We start from the raw sequence: 24,111 nt of genomic DNA, 5'->3' as shown, positions 1-24,111 counted from the left end.
CATCAGTAGGATGTGTCCTAGACCCTAATGGGATGGAGCTCATATCATCAGTAGGATGGACCCAGACCCTAACGATATAGCGCTCATATCATCAGTAGGATGGACCTAGACCCTAATGATATAGAGCTCATATCATCAGTAGGATGGAACCAGACCCTAATAACATGGAGCTCATATCATCAGTAGGATGGAACCAGACCATAATGTTATGTAGCTCATATCATCAGTAGGATGGACCCAGACTCTAATGACATGGAGCTCATATCATCAGTAGGATGGACCAAGACCCTAATGTTATAGAGCTCATGCCATTAGTAGGATGGACCCTGACCCTAATGACATGGATCTCATTTCATCTGTAGGATGGACCCAAGCCCTAATATTATGGAGCTTATATCATCAGTAGGATGGACCTAGGCCATAATGATATGGAGCTCATATCATCAGTAGGATGGAACCAGATCGTAATGACAGGAGCTCATATCATCAGTAGGATGGACCCAGACCCTAATGTTATGGAACTCATACCATCAGTAGGATGGACCCAGACCCTAATGACATGGATCTCATTTCAACAGTAGCATGGACCCAAGCCCTAATGTTATGGAGCTTATATCATCAGTAGGATGGACCTAGGCCCTAATAATATGGAGCTCATATCATCAGTAGGATGGACCCAGATCGTAATGACATGGAGCTCATATCATGAGTAGGATGGACCTAGACCCTAATGACATGGAGCTCATATCAGTAGGATGAACCTAGACCCTAATGAGATGGAGAGCTCATATCATCAATAGGATGTGTCCTAGACTCTAATGGGATGGAGCTCATATCATCAGTAGGATGGACCTAGACCCTAATGAGATGGAGAGCTCATATCATCAGTAGGAAGTGCCCTAGACCCTAATGGGATGGAGCTCATATCATCAGTAGGATGGACCCAGACCCTAATGACATGCAGCTCATATCAGTAGCATGGATCCAGACCCTAATGATATGGAGCTCATATCATCAGTAGGATGGACCTAGACCCCAATGACATGGAGCTCATATCATCAGTAGGATGGAACACACCTGGAAGAGAAGATGAGGTAGAAGAACCCAGTTCAGAGCTTATGGGTATCAGTTCGGCAGTCCAATGTGTAATGTATGGTGCCTCCATGAGTCACCATATTTTCCCCTAAAATCAATCTGTCTAGGGGAGCTGCATTTATAATGTGGGATGTGATGTAACGTGCATCGATTGACGCGTTGGGATAAAGCAGAGGTCCATATCAGGCTATATATGCCATATTAAATATCCATGCAACACAGGTTCATATATGGCTGTGGAAAATATGCAATACACCACTGAGAAGTGAGAACCCATTTATCAACACCCAAAAGCGGTGACTTGTAGTCTATTAGTGAGTCGTATACAATTTACAAGATAAAAGCATTTAACATGTGGGTGCAAGAGCTGTAGGGAAGCCATTTCTGCCATGTTTGGGGTGCCTATCCTGTGTTCAGAATATACTTCATGTCTTAAGTATTTACAGTAATCCATACTCATTATGTTGGTCTCAACTTGACTATGACCAGTAGGTGAATGGATTTTTCCATGTATTCAGACACTTAAAGGAGTTGTCCACCTTTGCAATTGCCTCTTTGTTTTGTTATGGTCTGTGGCCTAACCATGAAATATACAGTGATTTAATAACGTAAAAACTATAAGCAAACCTGAGCTTGGGAGGGTGAGGGGTGACTACAGAATTATGGCTACGGCAGAAAATATAGCTACAAATAGTCAATAAAACAGTTCATTCATACAAGAATTTTCTAATTACATTATCTTTTCATGAACTGCTAAAAAGTTAAAAAACACAAACCCCAACTATTAATTCTTCAACATCCAAAAAGTCACAGTCTTTGCCTAGCAAACACTAGTCTTACAGATGCAGCCATTTATTTAAGATTTTGCAAAAATAATAAGATACTATTGTTGCTCATTCTTGCCACAGCCTTCGATTACCCGCACTATCTTCTACCAAAATATTAATAATGTTTCTCCAGTCGACAACGCTATGGAAATGAACCATGGAGAACAAGCTCATTATACCTTGGTCCTAGCAACTAGGAGCTTGGGGGTCTCCTTACTATTGCTTGTAGACAACAAGTTGGTCTACAATTAAACAAACCATAGTAGAACATTCTAGAACTCATGTAACATTCTAGATGTGAACTCAGAATTCCATTAACTCTAAAGAATCTACTGGACATTCTATCTGCTGTTCTTCCTCTTGAGGTTCTACATCTACAGTAAAACCTTGGTTCTTCAGGGTCAAATGGGCATTCATAAATTTCTGAAGATACTTAGATGTGTAAAGCCAATGATGCTTTAAAACATCTTCCATTTCATAGATTTTGGACTGTCTGGCATTCATCTTTCGGAAGCGCCTGAACAGTTTATTACCAGACTCATTGCCTTCACTGGCCCATGCTCCGATAGAACCGTCACGTTCAATGATTTCTGGGACATGGGCTAGGGTCTTGTGGAAATAATTGGTGATCTTGCCTTCATATCGATACTTGAACTTGGTGGACAAGAGTTCTGCAAATCTCTGAGAGTGGTAACTGTACTGGCAGAGTAACTCTGGGCACTCTTTAGCTGGGCATGAAGAACGCCACACTGGTTTCATTTTGAGATACAAGTCCATCAGTTCTTTGAGGGCCACTTGCCTCTCCTCAGTGTGTATCAGCTCGCAAACGGCCTCAACGGTTTCCTTGCTCATTAGTTTTCGAGCAAAATTTCCATTCATTCTCATTATAGGCTTTAGATTCATCTTTTTCCTAAGATGTTTGTCAAGCATCGCCTGCCATTTCTTTCGTTCTTCGTTGGTGGCTTTGGCATGTTTGTAGACTTCTCCTATTTCGAGCTGGAATATTCGATAAAACTCTGCAGCATTTCCAATGTCACAGTGCAAAGCATCAATAGATGGGAGAGTTTCAATAAATGGCTTTGCAGAGACTCCCTTAACTCTATCACGGAGCTCATCGACTGATTCATGGTAAGGATTGGCTCTCCACGTTTCGTAGCGTTGCAAGTTCTCGCTGTGGCTTCTGGTAATGGAATGGAAAACCAAGTTCTGAGCAGCTTCCAGACGGGTGGCATCACAAAGAGTACAAATATAGACAGAACCAGAAGCTTCAAGTCCTTCTACTTCGCGCACCAACTTTTCATCGTATCCTGTGCCCCGGAAGACAAACTTGAAGCTTCTAAGTATTCCTCCAATTTCCAACAGGAGCTCGCTGGATTTCATGGACTCTCTTTCAGCAATTAGAGGTCCCAGGATGGCAGTCAGAGTTTCATGGTCGGATTCATCAGCAAGCATTAAACACACAGGTTTGCAGCAAAGTTCAGAATTGGGTTTGGTTTCCTCAAAAATTTTAACGGATCCATTATGGCTGTTGGAAACACTTATGCTCATGATGGTGAATGAGAAGCGGACAGCCTTCTCTGGTACAGCAGGTCCACAGCCATGCTTCTCACTTACATCGCCCATTCCATCACACGATTCCTTAATCACCACAGTGAATGGACCAGAAAGATATTCCTCTAGCTCTTTGGATTTCAAACCTTCAAGGATGTCTTCTTCCATGTCTTTCAAAGCTGAAACCAGAGCGGCATCATATCTAAACCTTTTAGAGATAGCATCGACAGGATATTCATCCACAGAGCGATTCAGCCCTGAAAGGCCATCAATGATGCCAACATCAGTACTGGTGGAAACATTCTTTAATGGTGGCTTCCATTCAAAAGGATGGTACCCGGGCAGTAGGGCTTTTTCTGCATTTCTAAGAGCATGCAAAGGCTGGAAGATCTGGCGCCCAGTTATGGCTTTGACTGTTCTGTACATTTTATGGTACTGGCTACAGCTCAAAAAAGTGTTTACTCGTATTGCAAGACAAACTGCTGGGTGCAGTCCTGCTCCTCTACCTTCCATGATGGCCTCTAACTCATCAGCCTGGCGGTGCTCATTCCTTGCTCTCAAAGCCAAAAGAAACAGAGTCAAGCAAACTGATTTGACATCACCTTCTTCCTCTTTATCAGAAAAAGCCTTCACTTGCATCTTGAGCTCCCTAAGACGGTGTTTTTGAGCTCTCCTCGTCAGTGATAGCAGATGTTGCCTTGGTCTTCCCCCTTTGTTGATATGGGCATAGGCTTCTTTACCTTTAATTTCTTTATGTTTGGAGATATGTTGAGAGTATTTTCCAAGTAGGATTTCCTCATCACATCCGGTCACTGTGCACTTTAAAACCAAAGAGTTTAAGATATTAAGAAAGGACTTCACAGGTGTGGTAAGGTCCGTTGGGAAGCAAGTATGTCTGCAAGATGGGCAGTAGCAACCCATGACTTTGAAGTATTTGAGGATGCAAATTCTGCAGAACAAATGTTTGCATGATGTTTGCACTGGGTCCGACAGTATGTGTTCACACACCTGGCAGGTGACCGACTTAGTGAAATCGGAAGGATAGTCAACCACCAGCAAATTGGAGTCAAGGTGGATGTGTTTGCAGTTGTTCTTGATTTGATTCAGGGTCCTATTCTTTTTCCAAACTGGTGAGATGTTTCCATTCTTGTTCTTCTTTCCACGCTCAACACTAAGTTTTCTTTTTTTGATAAGAGAATTTTGGTGCATTGCTCCCTTTCTCTTTCCACGGTTATTGGAGGAATTGCAGACGTCACATATGGAACAGTGAGGCTTCCACTCTACGGCATTGTTACGAGGGAAATAAACCTCGCTGAAGGAATTGCTGAATCTTTGATGCATGATGCTCCGGCAGTTATGGCAGAAATGTGTTGGGTGAATAGAGTCAATGTCTCCCCTCACATCTATCTTAAAGACCTTGGAGATAAGTTCAGGCCAAGAGGTAGCTTTCTTCTCTTTCCGTCTTAGGACTTCTTGAGTCTCGTTGTCTACTGGTCCATGAACAGGATAACTTCTATTCTGTTGATCCATTTTAAAAGAGACTCCACAAATACGGCATAAGTGTTGTAAAGTGGTAATGTGGGCCTCTTCTTCCAATCGCTTAACTTCAGCATCATTGTTTTCCGAGACGATTTCCTCTGGATCTTTGCAACTTGAAGGTGATGTCAGCTCTTGGCTAAGGTCATCAGAACTCACTTGGAAATATGGAGATTTTTCCTGAGAGCTGGTACAAGACACCCCACTATCATCATTCTGTTCTTGTGAGGGCGCCCTCTCCAGGGATTTCACCCTGAACAGCTTGAACTTCCATTCTGAAAATTTGGTATATTGAGGCTGGATTTCATTTGTCACTGGGTTTCCTGGAATGCTGATCAATGGCAACTCCATGGCCATGAGTGCTGAAAGACACAAAAAGGATATACGGTAAAGTTTTTTATCTACAAACTAATAATAATTTACTTTTGAACCAAAATAAGCCAAAAAATCTGCAGTTGCTTCTTTAAAAAATAAAAAAAAATCCAGAAATATCAAAGATTTTAAAAACACCTTAGAAAACTCTAAAATAGCAAAATAAGTATTTTTCTTCCTTACTCTTCCACCAACGTTCCCATTGCGGATTCTTCACCGGTCCCTTGCCAATTTCTGCTCTTTTTTTGGCTTTAATCTTTTATTACAACTTTTTTAAGCTAAAAATCACATGTTTTTTTTAAATAATGAATGCAACTCTAGCATTTGCGTAAAAATTTCTGGCGTGCAAAAAAAATAAATAAATAAATTGATTCCAAGGGAAATTGGAATATATTTGTGCCAAAAAATTAGCAACTTTTCAAAAAGTTGCAATTGATGAATCAGCCACATATATATATGGAAAAGAACAGTGCCTACAATTACAAATGTAAGACAAAAAAAAAAAAAACTGGGAAACAAATTTAAAAAATTGTGCAAATTAAAAGAAGACTATGGTGACAATAAAAAAAAGGTAAAAATACCAAAAATTTGGCAAAAAACAGGCGCAAACACAATACCAAATCGGGCTCTTTATGTATGCTATTTACCTGCAGTTATGGGGTTAATCTGCAGGTAAGTGGCGTTATAATGGTGCCCAGCCACCTTTCTGAAAGTGCAGCTACTTGGACAAACTTAACTTTTTTTCTCGTGGGACCTGACGACTATAAAGCGAATCTGTCTTGTAAAATAACGCTGGTTACATGCAAATATTGGTTTAATTTGCAGATTAATAGCATTTCCAGCAGTGTTTGGCTTTCAGTCATGGACTGGTGTCAGCGCCCTTTCAGTCACCGCTCTGTGTATAGAGATCGGCAGTTGTAATCTCGCCCGTGGCTCTGACTGACATCCAGCTCTAATGATGATCCTGCTGTCAGTCAGTGCCGGGGACACGGTTACAGATGATGCTCTCTATACACAGAGTGATGACTGAACCTGCGCTGGCGCGACTCCATGGTTGAAAGACGAACGCTCCCAAGAGGAATAAAGTTAATTTCCTCCTGGCAGTGGGGCTCTCACATGGTGTAGATTAACCCTATATCTGCAGGTTAATAGCGTTATTTTACATGACAGGTTTAAGTCATGGGAGCGTGCACGGAGTGGCTACAGTACAGTGAGCGTTGCTGTCAGTGGTGATCGTTGCCGCTCCTTGCACGCTCCCAAAACTGACAGCCGGTGACCCCCAGGGAGGAAATAAATTAATTTTCTCCAAATAGCCGCACTCTCAGTAACACAGCATTGTAATGCAATATACCTGCAAATTAACCCTATATCTGCAGCCAAATAGCATTTTCCAAGGTGCATCGACAAACAGTAATTAGCTGCAAAAAAAGTGGAATATTTTCAGATAAATAACATTTAAATCCTGCTTAGGTTACAGGAGCAGCGGCTACAGAGAGAAAATGATGTTATATTCTCCCTGCAGCCGCTCGCTTTCAGCTATCAGGGTCGTCACTGTCACTGTTGACCATACAGTGAGCACGGCTGCAATCAGTCTCCAGCATATTGATTGACAGCCTGCTCTGCACACACAGGTTGCACACATGCTGCAGAGCAGGCTGTCAATGTCAATTTCAGCAGCACTCACTGTGTAGTGAGTGATAATTGTACTGCCCTGATAACTGGAAGTCAGTGGCTGCAGGGAGAATATGAAATAATTTTCTCCCACTTTTCCTTCTGCTCCATTAAGCCAACTAAAAATGACCGCGCACATGTAAAATTTTTTCCTTGGGCTTAGTCGGTTCAAGAAAATGATCGCAGCATGTATGAATTGCCTCCGAGAATTGGATGACACTTGACCAAGGGTCCGTGGAAAAATCAGACCGCATTTGAATGACAACAAATGGATTAAAATGATAAAAAAGGTGGCGAAATCTCTTTTTTCTCCACCTCCGAGAAAATCAGATCACACTCTGGTCAAACTCTAATCACAGTGTGATTAACATAATCGGACCAATTTTCTCGGGTGTGCAGAATACGGTCGTGGGACCCTAGTCTGAGGCTCAGTTCAAAATGCATTTAATATTATTCTTATGTTATATATAATATATAACTAATACAGATTTTTCTGTAATTAATTCCCTTTGATCAGTCTTTGGCTGTGTGAAGTTCCAGTTATACTGCCCTGGAAACAAGTGTCAGATTATCAAATTTTCTGGATAATTGGATGTTAGATTAAAGGAATTTTACTATAATAAGCAGCATATTACAACAGACTGGAGCTACACAATACCAAAAAATGGCATTAAGTCAAGGCAAAATTGTAATTGTCATGTGAGATCAGTTTAATATTAGATAGATAGATGATAGATAGATAGATAGATAGATAGATAGATAGATAGATAATAGATAGATGATAGATAATAGATAGATAAAAGATAGATAATAGATAGAAAGATAATAGATAAATGATAGATAGATAATAGATAGATAGATAGATAGATAGATAGATAGATAGATAGATAGATAGATAGATAGATAGATAGAGATAATAGATAGATAGATGATAGATAGATAGATAGATAGATAGATAGATAGATAGATAGATAGATAGATAATAGATAGATAAATAGATAGATAGATAGATAGATGATAGAGATAATAGATAGGTAATAGATAGATAATAAATAATAGATAGATAATAGATAGATAATAAATAATAGATAGAGATAATAGATAGATAGAGATAATAGATAGATAGATAATAGATATAGATGATAGAAAGATAGATAAGATATAGATAATAGATATATAAATAGATAGATAGATGATAGATAGATAGATAGATAGATAGATAGATAGATAGAGATAATAGATAGATAGATAGATAGATAGATAGATAGATAGATAGATAGATAGATAATAGATAGATAATAGATAAATGATAGATAGATAATAGATAGATAAAAGATAGATAGATGATAGATAGATAATAGATAGATACATAGAGATAATAGATAGATAATAGATAGATAGATAGATAGATAGATAGATAGATAATAGATAGATAGATAATAGATAGATAATAGATAGATAGAAATAATAGATAGATAGATAATAGATAGATAATAGATAAATGATAGATAGATAATAGATAGATAATAGATAGATAGATAGATAGATAGATAGATAGATAGATAGATAGATAATAGATAGATAGATAATAGATAGATAATAGATAGATAGATAATAGATAGATAGATAATAGATAAATGATAGATAGATAATAGATAGATAATAGATAGATAGATAATACATAGATAAATAGAGATGATAGATAGATAATAGATAGATGACAGTTATTTCTATAGTGTATACTATATTATTAACCCCCAAATCAGATAATCATGCAAACACTATATAAAAGAATGAAAAAAAACCCCACTAAATACGAAACAATAATAAAATATAGAAATATTGACACTTACAAATAGTGGAATGTAAGCAGAGCAGTGAATTATCCCATTATTCCTGTGGCCCTAATCATCAATGATGGTTAATTTCCACCCAGTGTTCTAACAGCAGCAGCAGGTTTGGGACGTTGGAATTGATGCCGCACTACGGGAGACGTTCATAGCTCTATATAACCACCCACGTTCATAAGTCTTAAATCTTTTATGTCCGAGCTTGCAAATATTGCAGGAGCTTGACATTTAAAACATTTTGCAAAAATAGCGTAGATCAGGTAAATTTAGGAAAAATATGGCTTTTTAGTTAACTCGGTACTTAAAGCATTCGGCAGGAAGGCAGCGCCATCCAAACCCCCCCTAAAAAAAATGCAAGGATATGAAATGTCACAAATATAGCAGCCCCCCGGGGAAGGGCCGGTGCGTGGGCAGCAAAGATATCCAGCTGCTGGTTTAATACACTTCAGCAAATCAGTGCCCAAGAGATCCCTGGCCAAGAGTTGTCACATGCTCTTAATGGCCGCTTTTGTGACAGATGCTCACCCCTGGCCAGGATTTAGGATGGTGACTCTACAGAGCAGATCCCTGGAGGAGAGATCGGACAAGGCTCTGAGGCCTGTGTTGGTCATTTGGAGATAATAAGTCATGCATGTGCCCGGAATTTGACAGAACGACCTGCAAACTAGCTAATGAACTCTGCAGATCTTGGGATTTCATACCTGTTGCCAGCTTGTCGATGCCAACGCACACGAGTGTCAGTCAGCTCCCTGAATTTGGACAATGAGTGCAAGACTTTGCTCTGAACCTCTATATATCATTTCAAGCCCAAATTCATATTTTTGTACATAGCCTGGCAGCCAATGAGAAGCGAGGCAGGTGACCCCCTCTCACTACAAGCTCGCCCTCCTCCGTGCACCTGGGATCCCCTGTTTTGCAGGATTTCGGTGGTTTAGCGACTGAGGTTTTGCAGTGCCTGGTTCTCATGGTGGCTGGCGAGAGGCAGAGCCTGACTGGCACAGCTGTGTTATTCTCTGCCACTTCAAAAAAAAACACTTCTGTGTTTTCTGTTTTTTTTTGTGGGTCAACAGACCTCACGTGTCAGGACAAACAGGAGTAAGTGAAGCAAATACTCTGCCTGGTGTAGATGAGCAGCCATGGATGATGTCCTCACCTTTACCCTCTGGGGATTGTCTGACCGGTCGCTTTCATGCAGAGATTTTTGTACCGAAAAAAACAAAATATAAAAACCCAAAACAAAAGAAACAACGCAAGAGGCACAGAAATACCATAAATGTCTGATACGTGCGGATCATAGTTCTGAGGTCACCACCTATAGAGACATTGGGGTCCTCTGAACCCAGAGGAAACGGTAATGCCCACTAAGTACATGGTAACGGTCCAGCAGCCTTGATTCACTCTCCATCTTCATGCACGTGCTGCTTCACCTGGCGTTGGACTTGGGGGTGCCGAGAGCCCACCCAACAGTAACATAGCAATATTACCTACGTTTTAGCACACTGGCACTATATCAAAGTGGTGGGAAATGCTCAGATCAAATATTATCACCACCCTGTTAATGAAGAAAACCCAGTATAACAAGACCAATATAGAAAAAATACCACTATACAAAGGCCATACAAATATTATCACACTATAAACACATATTACCAGCATATATTTATATAACCACTATAACACTGCTCCTACATACAAGAATATAACTACTATAATACTGCCCCTATGTACAAGAATATGACTACTATAATTCTGCCCCTATGTACAAGAATATAACTACTATAATACTGCCCCTATGTACAAGAATATACAGTAACTACTATAATACTGCCCCTATGTACAAGAATATAAATACTATAATACTGCTCCCTATACCCACAAGAATATGACTACTATAATACTGCTCCTATGTACAAGAATATAACTACTATAATACTGCCCCTATGTACAAGAATATAACTACTATAATACTGCCCCTATGTACAAGAATATAACTACTATAATACTGCTCTCTATGTACAAGAATATGACTACTATAATTCTGCCCCTATGCACTGTACAAGAATGTGACTACTATAATACTGCTCCTATGTACAAGGATATAACTACTATAATACTGCCCCCTATGTACAAGAATATAACTACTATAATACTGCTCCTATGTACAAGAATATAGCTCCTATAATACTGCTCCTATGTACAAGAATATAACTACTATAATGCTTCTCCTATGCACAAGAATATAACTACTATAATACTGCTCCTATGTACAAGAATATGACTACTATAATACTGCCCCTATGTACAAGAATATGACTACTATAATACTGCCCCTATGTACAAGAATATAACTACTATAATACTGCTCCCTATGTACAAGAATATAACTACTATAATACTGCTCCTATGTACAAGAATATAACTACTATAATGCTTCTCCTATGCACAAGAATATAACTACTATAATACTGCCCCTATGTATAAGAATATCTATATATATAATTGTCTAAGGGTCACTTCCGTCTGTCTGTCCTTCTTCCTGTCTGTCACGGATATTCATTGGTTGCAGCCTCTGTCTGTCATGGAATCCAAGTCACTGATTGGTCGTGGCAAAACGCCCATGACCATTGCCACGACCAATCAGCGACGTGCACAGTCCGGAAGAAAATGGCCGCTCCTTACTCCCCGCACTCAGTGCCCGGCGCCCGCATACTCCCCGCCAGTCACCGCTCACAGGGTTCATGCTGGCGGTAACGGACCGCGTTATGCCACGGGTTACGCACTCCGTAACCGCCGCTATTAACCCTGTGTGACCAAGTTTTTACTATTGATGCAGCCTATGCAGCGTCAATAGTAAAAAAATCTAATGTTAAAAATAATTAAAAAAATAAAAAATCATTATATACTCACCTTCCGGTGGCAAGGATGGTATGCGCGAAGGACCTGCCATGACGTCACGGTCATGTGACCGCGACTTCATCACAGGCCCTGCGCGAGAAGGACCTGGCATGACGTCACGGTCATGTGACCGTTACGTCATGGCAGGTCCTTCTCGCGCAGGCGCGAAGAAGCTGCGGTACCACGGGACAGGCAGGGACAGCGTCAGGAGCAGGTGAGTATTTCATATTCACCTGTCCGCGTTCCATCCGCCGGGCGCCGCTCCGTCTTCCCGTCCTCTTGCAGTGACTGTGCAGGTCAGAGGGCGCGATGACTTATTAGGCAACTTTCACATTAGCGTCGTGCACTGCACGTCGCAATGCGACGTTGTGGCGCACCGACGCATAATGTGGAAGCACCGCACAACGGGGGGCAGCGGATGCTGTTTTTCAACGCATCCGCTGCCCCATTGTGAGGTGCGGGGAGGAGGGGGCGGAGTTCCGGCCGTGCATGCGCGGTCGGAAAAGACGGGCACGACGCACCAAAAAACGTTACAAGCAACGTTTTTTGGTGGCGACGGTCCGACTCAACACGACGCAACCGTCGCACGATGGTTGCGACGTGTGGCAATGCGTCGCACTGCGTCGCTAATGCAAGTCAATGGAGAAAAATACGCATCCTGCAAGCACTTTTGCAGGATGCGTTTTTTCTACAAAACGACGCATAGCGACGTGCAGTGCACGACGCTAGTGTGAAATTAGCCTTAGTGTGCGCGCCGCCCTCTGCCTGAACAGTCAGTGCGGAGAGACGGGACTCTGAGGAGCAGCAATGAGAGGTGAGTATGTGATTTTTTTTTTTATTGCAGCAGCATTAGGCTACGTTCACATTTGCGTTGTGCGCCACAGCGTCGGCGCCGCAACGCACAACGCAAACAAAAACGCAGCAAAACGCATGCACAACGCTGCGTTTTGCGCTGCATGCGTCCTTTTTTTCATTGATTTTGGACGCAGCAAAAATGCAACTTGCTGCATCCTCTGCGCCCGGACGCGGGCGCCGCAGGGACGCATGCGGCGCAAAACGCAAGTGCGACGCATGTCCATGCGCCCCCATGTTAAATATAGGGGCGCATGACGCATGCGGCGACGCTGCGGCGCCCGACGCTGCGGCGCCGACCGCAAATGTGAACGTAGCCTTACATGTGGCACAATGCTGTATGGAGCGTCTATGGGGCCATAAAGAACTGCATGGAGCATTATATGGGGCATCTATGGGGCCATAAAGAACTGCATGGAGCATTATATGGGGGCATCTATGGGGCCATAACTGCATGGAGCATTATACGGGGCATCTATGGGGACATAACTGCATGGAACATTATATGGGGCATCTATAGGGCCATAATGAACTGCATGGAGCATTATATGGGGCATCTATGGGGCCATAATGAACTGCATGGAGCATTATATGGGACATCTATGGGGCCATAACTGCATGGAGCATTATACTACGTGACTGGGCAATATACTACGTGGACATGCAGATTCTATAATACCCGATGCGTTAGAATCGGGCCGCCATCTAGTAACTACTATAATACTGCTCCTATGTACAAGAATATAGCTACTATAATACTGCCCCTATGTTCAAGAATATAACTACTATAATATTGCCCCTATGTACAAGTATATAACTACTATAATACTGGTCCTATGTACAAAAATATAACTACTATAATACTGCCCCTATGTACAATAATATAACTACTATAATACTGCTCCTATGTACAAGAATATAACTACTATAATACTGCCCCTATGTACAAGCATATAACTACTATAATACTGCTCCTATGTACAAGAGTATAACTACTATAATACTGCCCCCTATGTACAGGAATATAACTACTATAATACTGCTGCTATGTACAAGAATATAACTACTATAATACTGCTCCTATGTACATTAATATAACTACTATAACACTGCCCCCATGTACAAGAATATAACTACTATAATACTGCCCCTATGTACAAGAATATAACTACTTTAATACTGCTCCTATGTACAACAATATAACTACTATAATACTGCTCCTATGTACAAGAATATAACTGCTATAATACTGCTCCTATGTACAAGAATATAGCTACTAAAATACTTCTCCTATGTACAAGAATATAACTACTATAATACTGCTCCTATGTACAAGAATATAACTACTATAACACTGCCCCCATGTACAAGAATATAACTACTATAATACTGCCCCTATGTACAAGAATATAACTACTTTAATACTGCTCCTATGTACAACAATATAACTACTATAATACTGCTCCTATGTACAAGAATATAACTGCTATAATACTGCTCCTATGTACAAGAATATAACTGCTATAATACTGCTCCTATTTAGCTCGGATGCTGCCGGTGACAGCTGTCAGTAAGATTTCCATCTCTTCCTCCTCGCATAATGCTAATTTCTAATAAATCTCACATAATACGTCACAGGCTTTGTCTATTGTAACGCTACAAGCTGCGTTTTAATTGACGTTTGTAGATCTTTATCAGGACGGCTGAGCTGAATTCCTCTTCACATGAAATATTAAACATCCCCGAGACTGGCACCGAGGAATCCTCCAGCTGCTCAGAGTATGTGCGCCATCACTCTTACATAATGCAAATTGGCTCTTCAGGGAGGAAGAGAACTTGAACGCTACAACGCCACCTGTTGGAAGCAACAATCCTACACGTATCTTTCGACCCTTTAACGGGTCTTGCAATATGACAGGATAAAAGCCGAATTAGTGTCTCAATTTGCTGACACAGTGTTTCGGAGTATTACCTCTCATCAGTGCAAAGTATGAGAGCTGAATTGGATTACATAATGCAATAAACACACACTGAAAAAGGGCAGAGACAGTGCAGACCTTGCAATCTTTTTTTTTTTTTTTTTGGGGGGGGGAGGTTGGCAGAAATAGGAAAACTACAGGATTTACTATAGTAGCGGAAGGTGTGTACACTTTTCCTACCAGTATATTCATTGCACCAATTCATCTGGAATAACATTGATGATAATTAAGTTGATTAAATATTTCCTACTGTTCAGTGTACACAGCTCCTATCAACTGTAGTATTCAGCTGGGCTCCTGCTGCAAGGAGGCCAGGGTTGGAGATAACTCTGATCCTGGCCATTTAACTCTGGCAACAAAGCGCTTGGGAAATCCTTCTGTTTATCTAGGCGACCATAATTGTGATTCAAAAATTAAAATCATAAAACACCTCCAGAAGGGAGATAGAGCTTGCAATCTAACAAGTTACCTTTACATGACCCCTATGCAGCTGACCCCCTCCTTTGGAAACATGTAATGAAGGAAAATCCTAATGTCTAGCAGATGCAAGGCCAATCTTATCTTGAATGCACAAGAATGAGAAAAAGGACAGAGCTCCAGCTAGAAAGAAAACGTAAAATGCTTTGTCTACTTTATAGAAATTATGAAGTGAGGTTTCATGAATAGATAGGAAAGTCATATTTTCGGAAAAGTGATGAAATGGTGAACACAAAGCATGGTTTCGCGTCGCTGGGTGATGGCCAAGGTTCTGCCAAATGGATATCAGCCAGATAGAAGACAATATCCATGCCGCATCTATCTATGGAGAGATGAAATCATGATAGGAAAGATGATGGTAATATCTCCCGCCTGGGACCTCCAGGGGCGAAGATATTGTAAAAGATGGGAATCTCATAATTTTTTTAAGACAAAGGCACATCCTACAGTTCTCTGAAGTCCAGCCCTGTTATGAGTTACCAGAGGGGAGGTATGTGGGTGTAACTTCTACTATATAATTGTCTAAGGGTCACTTTCGTCTTTCTGTCTGTCACGGATATTCATTGGTCGCGGCCTCTGTCTGTCATGGAATCCAAGTCGCTGATTGGTCTCGCCAGCTGGCTGTCATGGCTGCCGCGACTAATCAGCGATGGCCACAGTCTGATTAGTCCCTCCCTACTCCCCGCCAGTCAGTGCACGGCGCCCGCTCCATACCCCTCTCCAGTCACCGCTCACACAGGGTTAATGCCAGCAATAACAGACCGCGTTATGCCGCGGGTAACTCACTCCGTTACTGCCGCTATTAACCCTGTGTGACCAAGTTTTTACTATTGATGCAGCCTATGCAGCATCAATAGTAAAAAGATCTAATGTTAAAAATAATAAAAAAAATAAAATAATCATTATATACTCACCTTCCACCGCCTTTCCGGCTCTTCGCGACGCTCCGGTGACTGCTCCATGCAAGCGGCAGGTTCCGGTGCCAAGGATGGTATGCAAGAAGGACCTGCCATGACGTCACGGTCATGTGACCGCGACGTCATCACAGGTCCTGCGAGAAGGACCTTCCATGACGTCACGGTCATGTGACCGCGACATCATCACGGTCATGTAACCGCGACGTCATCACAGGTCCTGCGCTCATACCAACCCTGGGATCGGAAGCTGCCGCATGCACCGCACACAGGCGCCAGGACTTCAAGGGGCCTTCGGAAGGTGAGTATATGTTTATTTGTTATTTTAAGTCCGTATACTACGTGGCTCTGTGCTGTATACTCCGTCGCTGTGCAATATACTACGTGACTGGGCAATATACTATGTGACTGGGCAATATACTACGTGGGCTGTGCAATATACTACGTCGCTGGGCAATATACTACGTGACTGGGCAATATACTACATCGCTGGGCGATATACTACGTGACTGGGCAATATACTACGTCGCTGGGCAATATACTATGTGACTGGGCAATATACTACGTGACTGGGCAATATACTACGTGGCTGGGCAATATACTACATGGGCTGTGCTATATACTACGTGGCTGGGCAATATACTACGTGACTGGGCAATATACTATGTGACTGGGCAATATACTACATGACTGGGCAATATACTACGTGGCTGGGCAATATACTACATGGGCTGTGCTATATACTACGTGGCTGGGCAATATACTACGTGACTGGGCAATATACTATGTGACTGGGCAATATACTACGTGACTGGGCAATATACTACGTGACTGGGCAATATACTACGTGTACATGCATATTCTAGAATACTCAATGCGTTAGAATCGGGCCACCATCTAGTGTGTTAATAACAGGCCAATTCCAATTATGATCCTTGTTCAATGCTAGAAAGATACATTGTTGTGTAGGACTGATCCATGTTTCACTGGAGTTCTTCCCTCCATAAATCTGAGCCATTTCCATGACCCAGGTTTAGTCATTTTCTTTCGTTATTCCTTTTCATTTTATGTAATTGCATATTCTGTATTGTTTTGTCCCCTTTGTAAAATGTTTTTTATAAACACTGCCTACTTTTCAGATTAATTATATAAAAATGTAATAGCTTTGTTCCTCTTGTTCTATAAACCGCATCACCCGAAGCCATACGCTACCTGTAACGAGTGTCCAATCAGCCTAAAAAGGGACTGGTGGTGGCACCGAGTAGTTTTCTTGGGTTATTGTGGAGTTGGCAGTGACCACACCGGGATATATATATATTCCATTCATTGGAATCGGTGGTTTATTTACTATACCGTCACTGCGAGTTTCCCAATAATTGGCCTAGTAGTGAAAGCAGCCGCGGCCTCGTCCATCAATCGTTGCTCAATTGCGTATTGTCCTGACGGTTGCTGTTCTTTGACAATATTAAAGAGTGGCGATGGATTGCTATAGCATCTGGTTGCCATATAATGGCCTTCCAGTGACAGTTTTTGCTTGACTTGGTCCAATACATCTCTATTGGCAATCCTCGGTGTCCATGGAATCAGTAGAAGTTGTATGTACCACAAAATGATGGCAATAAAACCTATGGCTTCTCCCACAAAATCAACTTCTCACAAAACTATGTCAATGGAAAAATAAAAAATAATTGCAAAAAAAATTTGATCCACCAAAACTTTCTGTGCCTAATTTTTGCTGTTTTGAATGAGAGTAATAAAACATAAAAAATATATTTGCTGTTTATTGTTTGTTCCGCCTCCCAGAAAATAGAATAAAGAACGATCAAAATGTCATCAGTGAAAACTGCTGCTCATCAAGGAAACATCAATCCCTGGTGCTGAAAGAGCTTTCAGAGATTTCTACCATTTATCCCCAGCACAAACCATAGATTTATGCTCTCTTATTATTATTGTTTGTTTATATATATCACCATCGTATTCCACAGCGCTTTACAGACATTATCACTGTCCCCATCGGGGCTCACAATCTAGATTGCCTATCAGTATGTCTCTGGAGTGTGGGAGGAAACTGGAGAACCTGGAGGAAACCCACGAAAACACAAGTTGCAGATGTTGTACTTGGTGGGATTTAAACCTAGGACCCCAGCGCTGCAAAGCTGCAGTGCTAACCACTGAGCAACCATACAGTGCTAACCACTGAGCCACCATGCAGTGCTAACCACTGAACCATTGTACAGTGCTAGCCCCTGAGCCACCATAGTTTTAACCACTGAAACACCATACAGTGCTAGCCACTGAACAGTGCTAACCACTGAGCCACCGTAAAGTGCTAACCACTGAGCCACCATACAATGCTAACTACTGAGCCACTAAACAGTGCTAACCACTGAGTCACCGTAAAGTGCTAACCACTGAGCCACCATACAATGCTAACTACTGAGGCATCATAAAGTGCTAACCACTGAGCCACTGTATAGTGCTAACCACTGAGCTACCATACGATGTTAACCACTGAGCCACCGTACTGTCCTTAATTTAAAAGCTTTCAGGCGTTATTCCTTTCTGAAAAAAAATGAAGACTAGAAAATGTCATCCTTTTATGATTAGTGGGGATCTGACCTCTGGGACCCCCACCCATCCTGAGTTTTTAGGAATTGCAATGGTGATCTATGTTCTCCCTGCACAGCGGCCATCACTGCGACACTGGACAGTGAAGGGTTTGCACTACTAAGTCAATGAGCTAGCCCCTTCATACTTAGGATTGTTGGAGGTCCCAACGACCTATCCCTAGTGTTACGCCATAACTTTATCTGATGGGAATAGCCATTTAAAGAAGTCCTCTTGGGCTGAAAGAAGTTGGCTGTCATTCTACAGTTTTGGCATCTGATACATATTTGGGTCCGTTGGCCAGAGCAGAAGCCGCGGGTACTAGTCAGCTCTACCTGTTGGTCATTATAGAGGGCAGCCCCTTACCCCGGACCCCCTTATGCCATAAAATGGATTAAAGAATAGGACTCCTGTCCCCTCCACTGACTGTTGTACGTAGAAGTCCTGATGTTGAGACTAAATAAATAGCGAACAGACGAATGAGTGAACTGTGACAGCTGTATTATCTTGGGATAGGAAATGTATCAGAGTAAGCGCTAACGTCTTCATAACTACCCCTCCCTCATTCCTCATGCCGATACTGCGCCCTGAAGGCGACTGTACAGACAGCACATTACGGGCCGATGAGCAAAGTCAGAAGAAGGAGATCAGACCATCAGTCTTAGCGCATTTCAGAGTAGACCTGCACAATACGGTTACTTTCTAGTGCCGGCCTGACATGATGACATAGACGAGGTGTTCCATATCAGTAATAATAATCTTTATTTTTATATAGCGCTAACATATTCCGCAGCGCTGGTTCCCTTTGATCACACAGTATCAAAAAGAATGACGCTTCGACTTTTTGACACTATAGCGCTAAAAAGATATCTATGGAAAGAAGAAAATAATCCTGGAGATCTAGAGAATAAAGAGGAGCTGAGACGCAAAGTCTATTTAAAAGTGGCAGAACTTCCATTCTACAAGACTTCTTTAGTCTATTTTGGACTGCATTCCTCACTTCAAACACAAGAGGGCGACAAAAGCTTTGAGATAATCATTTCCTACATTTCATCATCTTCTTGAAAAATGATTTAAAAAAATTAATGACAAAGAAAGAAAAACGAACTGTCTGATAGCAATGGCCAATCCTTACGTTACCAATATCAGATGGGTCCAACGCAATGCTGTAACTTGAAGCTCGTACCCCAATGCAAAACCTCCAACGAGGCCCCCAATTATCACAGATCATTATTAAGGTCTTTTTATTTGAGCCAAAGGGACCTCTTGGGCCCCCTAGGCTCCAGGCCGCGGGTGTGATTGCAATCCCTAGTTATTTCCCTAGGGCCTAGAGTCCCCTAGACCAATGCCTGTCACCCCCACTGATTAGTTACACAGTCACACACCACAGCGCCATATACTGTGAAGTGGCTGTTCTCAAGTACTGCAGCTCAGCAGTCACAGATGTGTCAGAGGCTGCAGACCATTGCACTGCATCTGTCTGCAGAAAGTCTCAGCAGTTTCCTTTGCAGAATTCTGCCTGGTCCTTCTGACGCTAGGAACCAGTGGCCACCTTCCCCCGGCTCTAATGGTCACACCGGGATCTGGGTGGTTATAACTTCCAACTTGCTGTTGGGTGTTGCCAGTGATATTTTCTATTTGCACTTCACTGATGAGGCTTGAAGCTGTAGCAGTTGGCTAGCGTCTTCTTTGGAGTTTGGAGGACGTTGGTGTTTTGCTCTAGTGGGGATTGACTAGTGTTCAACCTGCCCTTCCCGATGCAGGGCTTATCGCCAGGGTCAGCAGGGATTAGGTTCCTGCTCGGCGATAGGTGTGAAACCTACACAGGGATGATAGGGCAGACAGGGTGATGTTAGATCTGTGTAGGGGTCTCCACCCCCCTTCCCTAGTGTTTAGTTTCCTTTCCCTTATTCCTTCGTGTTGCACTTAGCCTTTCCTACACGTTGCATGAGATCAGCTCCTTTGGGAGTGAATGTGAGCCAAGCTGCAGCTCTTGTCAGCGGCCACTACACAATGCAGAACTGCGCTCTTCAGCTCTTCACACTGTGTACATCCAGCTACAGCCAGTGATGGTAACAGCTGATTGGAGAGAGGAAGCTGCATGTCAGACCCCCATCAATCTGATATGCATTATTATTCTGAAATAATACAGGGAGCTCTGCTGTGCAGGGATATAATGCAGGGAGCTCCGCTGTGCAGGGATATAATGAAGTGAGCTCTGCTGTGCAGGGATACAATGCAGGGAGCTCCGTTGTGCAGGGATATAATGCAGGGAGCTCCGCTGTGCAGGGATATCATTCAGGGAGCTCCGCTGTGCAGGGATATAATGCAGGGAGCTCCGCTGTGCAGGGATATAATGCAGGGAGCTCTGCTGTGCACGGATATAGTGCAGGGAGCTCCGCTGTGCAGGGATATAATGCAGGGAGCTCCGCTGTGCAGGAATATAGTGCAAGGAGCTCTGCTGTGCACAGATATAGTGCAGGGAGCTCCGCTGTGCAGGGATATAATGCAGAGAGCACCGCTGTGCAGGGATATAATGCAGGGAGCTCCACTGTGCAGGGATATAATGCAGGGAGCTCTGCTGTGCAGGGATATAGTGCAAGGAGCTCCGCTGTGCGGGGATATAGTGCAGGGAGCTCCACTGTGCAGGGATATAATGAAGTCGACTCTGCTGTGCAGGGATATAATGCAGGGAGCTCCGCTGTGCAGGCATATAATGCAGGGAGCTCTGCTGTGCAGGGATATAGTGCAGGGAGCTCCGCTGTGCAGGGGTATAATGCAGGGAGCTCCCCTGTGCAGGGATATAATGAAGTGAGCTCTGCTGTGCAGGGATATAATGCAGGGAGCACTGCTGTGCAGGGATATAGTACAGGGAGCTCCGCTGTGCAGGGATATAATGAAGTGAGCTCTGCTGTGCAGGGATATAATGCAGGGAGCACTGCTGTGCAGGGATATAGTACAGGGAGCTCCGCTGTGCAGGGATATAAATGCAGGGAGCTCCACCTGCAGGGATATAATGCAGGAAGCTCGGCTGTGCAGGGATATAATGCAGGGAGCTCCGCTGTGCAGGGATATAGTGCAGGGAGCTCTCTGCTGTGCAGGGATATAAGGCAGGGAGCTGTAATGATTATAAGGGATAACTCAGGAGACTCTTTGCATGGAACAAGACAACTACAGGACACAGTTTTATAAGTGGTAAAGTCTATATTATCACACAGTGATTCAAACAGGTGCAGAGAGAAACTCAAGTCCACAACACTTGGTGTAAATACTAAACGCAGCTTAACAGTCTATAGGGGACTTCAGGGGAAAATGCAATCACGCAGAAAGTCTATGAAGCACAATTATTCTTGAGAATACTTGACACGAATAAGTCCTTGGTAGTCCAAACACAGATAGATATGCTTATAAGGCAGTTCAAATAATATCTTAGCACAACTAGGTAGGCCTGGGTAATAGTCTCAGGTTTAAGCAGAGCAGCAACAGCTTACATGTCCAGCAAATGCAGATGGAAATAAACACAAGCAGCCAGATGGAGGATTACTGGAAACCGATGTATGTAGCAGAAACTCAGAGCTGAGTAGCAGGATCTCCACACAGGTTGACAGGAGCAGGTGCAGGTGCAAAGCCAGGGAGTCGTCAGGAGCTGGATGCAAGGCAGAATACTCTAGCACAGACTGAAGGCTGGGGTGGAGTTTTATAGCAGGAAGACAGTGCACATGAGGCCAAAGACGCCATCTTGGAAAAGGGCAGTAATGCACAAAAGGTAATAAAAATGTTCAGAGTCCTGACATTACTCCCTCCTTAGAAGCGGCCTCAGGACGATCCTGGACCTGGTTTCTCAGGGAATCTCTGATGAAAATGAGAAATCTTCTGTTGGGCATTGATGTTTTCCACAGATTCCCAAGAGTCTTCCTCAGGGGGATATCCCTGCCATCTTATTAGATATTGGAGCCGATTCCTGCGAATCCTGGAATCAATAATTTCCTTCACCACAAATTGTTCTTGCCCATCAATCACCACAGGCTGCGGAGGTGGCACAACACGTCCCTGGAAGGTATTAGGAGATACAGGCTTTAGTAAAGATACATGAAAAACTGGGTGTACCTTCATAGTCCTAGGCAGCTTCAGACGGCAGGCAACAGAGCTTACAATACCGTTGATCTTGAAAGGGCCAATGAATTTCTGTCCAAGTTTTTGTGAAGGAACGTTTAACTTCAGATTCTTAGTTGATAACCACACGGAATCTCCTACCTTAAACATGGGTGCAGGTTTACGGAATCTATCAGCCGATCTCTTATAACGTTCTTGAGCCGTGGTCAGGGATTCCTTCAGAACCTCCAGATTTTGCCTCATCTCAGTCAGCCTTTCCTCAACTGCTGGAACCGGAGAATTAATTGGAGGCCTAGGTAAGATACATGGATGATAACCCAGATTGGCAAAGAAAGGAGTGAACTTAGTGGAGGCACACTGAGAATTGTTGTATGAAAATTCGGCTAACGGCAATAATTCCAACCAGTCATCTTGGAGATGGCTAGCATAGCATCTTAGATATTGTTCCAACGTCTGGTTGGTACGCTCAGTCTAACCATTTGTCTGGGGATGGTAAACGGAAGAGAGACAGACATTAATATTGAGTGCAGAGCAAAACCCCTTCCAGAATCTTGAAGTGAACTGTACGCCACGGTCAGAGATGATCTCATCCGGGACCCCATGCAGCCGGAAGACATTCTGAATAACCAAGTTCACTGTATCCTTAGCTGAAGGGAGGCCGGCGTACGGAACAAAATGAGCGGCTTTAGTCAGGCGATCAACTACTACCATGATCGTATTCATGCCCCCCCGATGTAGGCAGCTCCACAATAAAGTCCATTGATATAGACCCCAAGGGGGAACAGGTAATGATTGCAGGAGACCCGTAGGTGCCACACGAGGAGTCTTGTAACGAGCACATACCTCGCAAGAGAGAACATAGTCCTTAGTATCCTTCAGGCAAGTTGGCCACCAGAAGAATCGGCTCAGGAACTCTTGTGTCTTCTGTACCCCCCTGTGACCAGCCAACTTGGAGTCATGTACCAACTTGAGGATCTGGAGACGGACGGCCTCAGGGACGTAGATACGTCGATCTCTGAACCACATGCCACCCTTAAAGACAAGATTAATATCAACAGGTGAGTTGGCCAGAAATACATCACCGTCATAAGCCTCCCTGCACTCCTTCCACAAGTCCTGATCGTGGATAACTCGGATGAAATTGGCATCAGATAGAATGGTCTTGGACGGGGCTCCAGGTACGGAATCCGCAGCATGGATTCGGGATAAAGCATCAGCCTTCCCATTACAAGAACCTGGACGGTACGAGATAACAAAATTAAATTGATTTAAAAATAAATTCCAACGAGCCTGACGAGGAGAAAGACATCTAGCGGATCTGAGGAACTCTAAATTGCAATGGTCAGTAAGCACTACGATCTGTTGTGCAGCT

At 42.8% G+C, this 24,111-nt stretch overlaps 1 protein-coding gene across 1 annotated transcript; it reads right to left on the bottom strand.

Moving 5' to 3' along the window:
* Positions 1-949: 949 nt before the first annotated feature.
* On the bottom strand, positions 950-6,118 carry RAG1 (recombination activating 1). The gene has a single exon (XM_077292606.1). The coding sequence runs from the start codon at positions 5,364-5,366 to the stop codon at positions 2,226-2,228; it is 3,141 nt and encodes a 1,046-aa protein (XP_077148721.1). The 5' UTR covers positions 5,367-6,118; the 3' UTR covers positions 950-2,225.
* Between the last annotated feature and the right edge of the window lie 17,993 nt (positions 6,119-24,111).

Source organism: Ranitomeya variabilis, chromosome 2 (genome assembly GCF_051348905.1).
Source record: "Ranitomeya variabilis isolate aRanVar5 chromosome 2, aRanVar5.hap1, whole genome shotgun sequence".
In the NCBI taxonomy this organism is placed as follows: domain Eukaryota; kingdom Metazoa; phylum Chordata; class Amphibia; order Anura; family Dendrobatidae; genus Ranitomeya; species Ranitomeya variabilis.
Note: the sequence above shows the minus strand (reverse complement) of the source record. Positions and strands in the feature narration are given on the sequence as shown.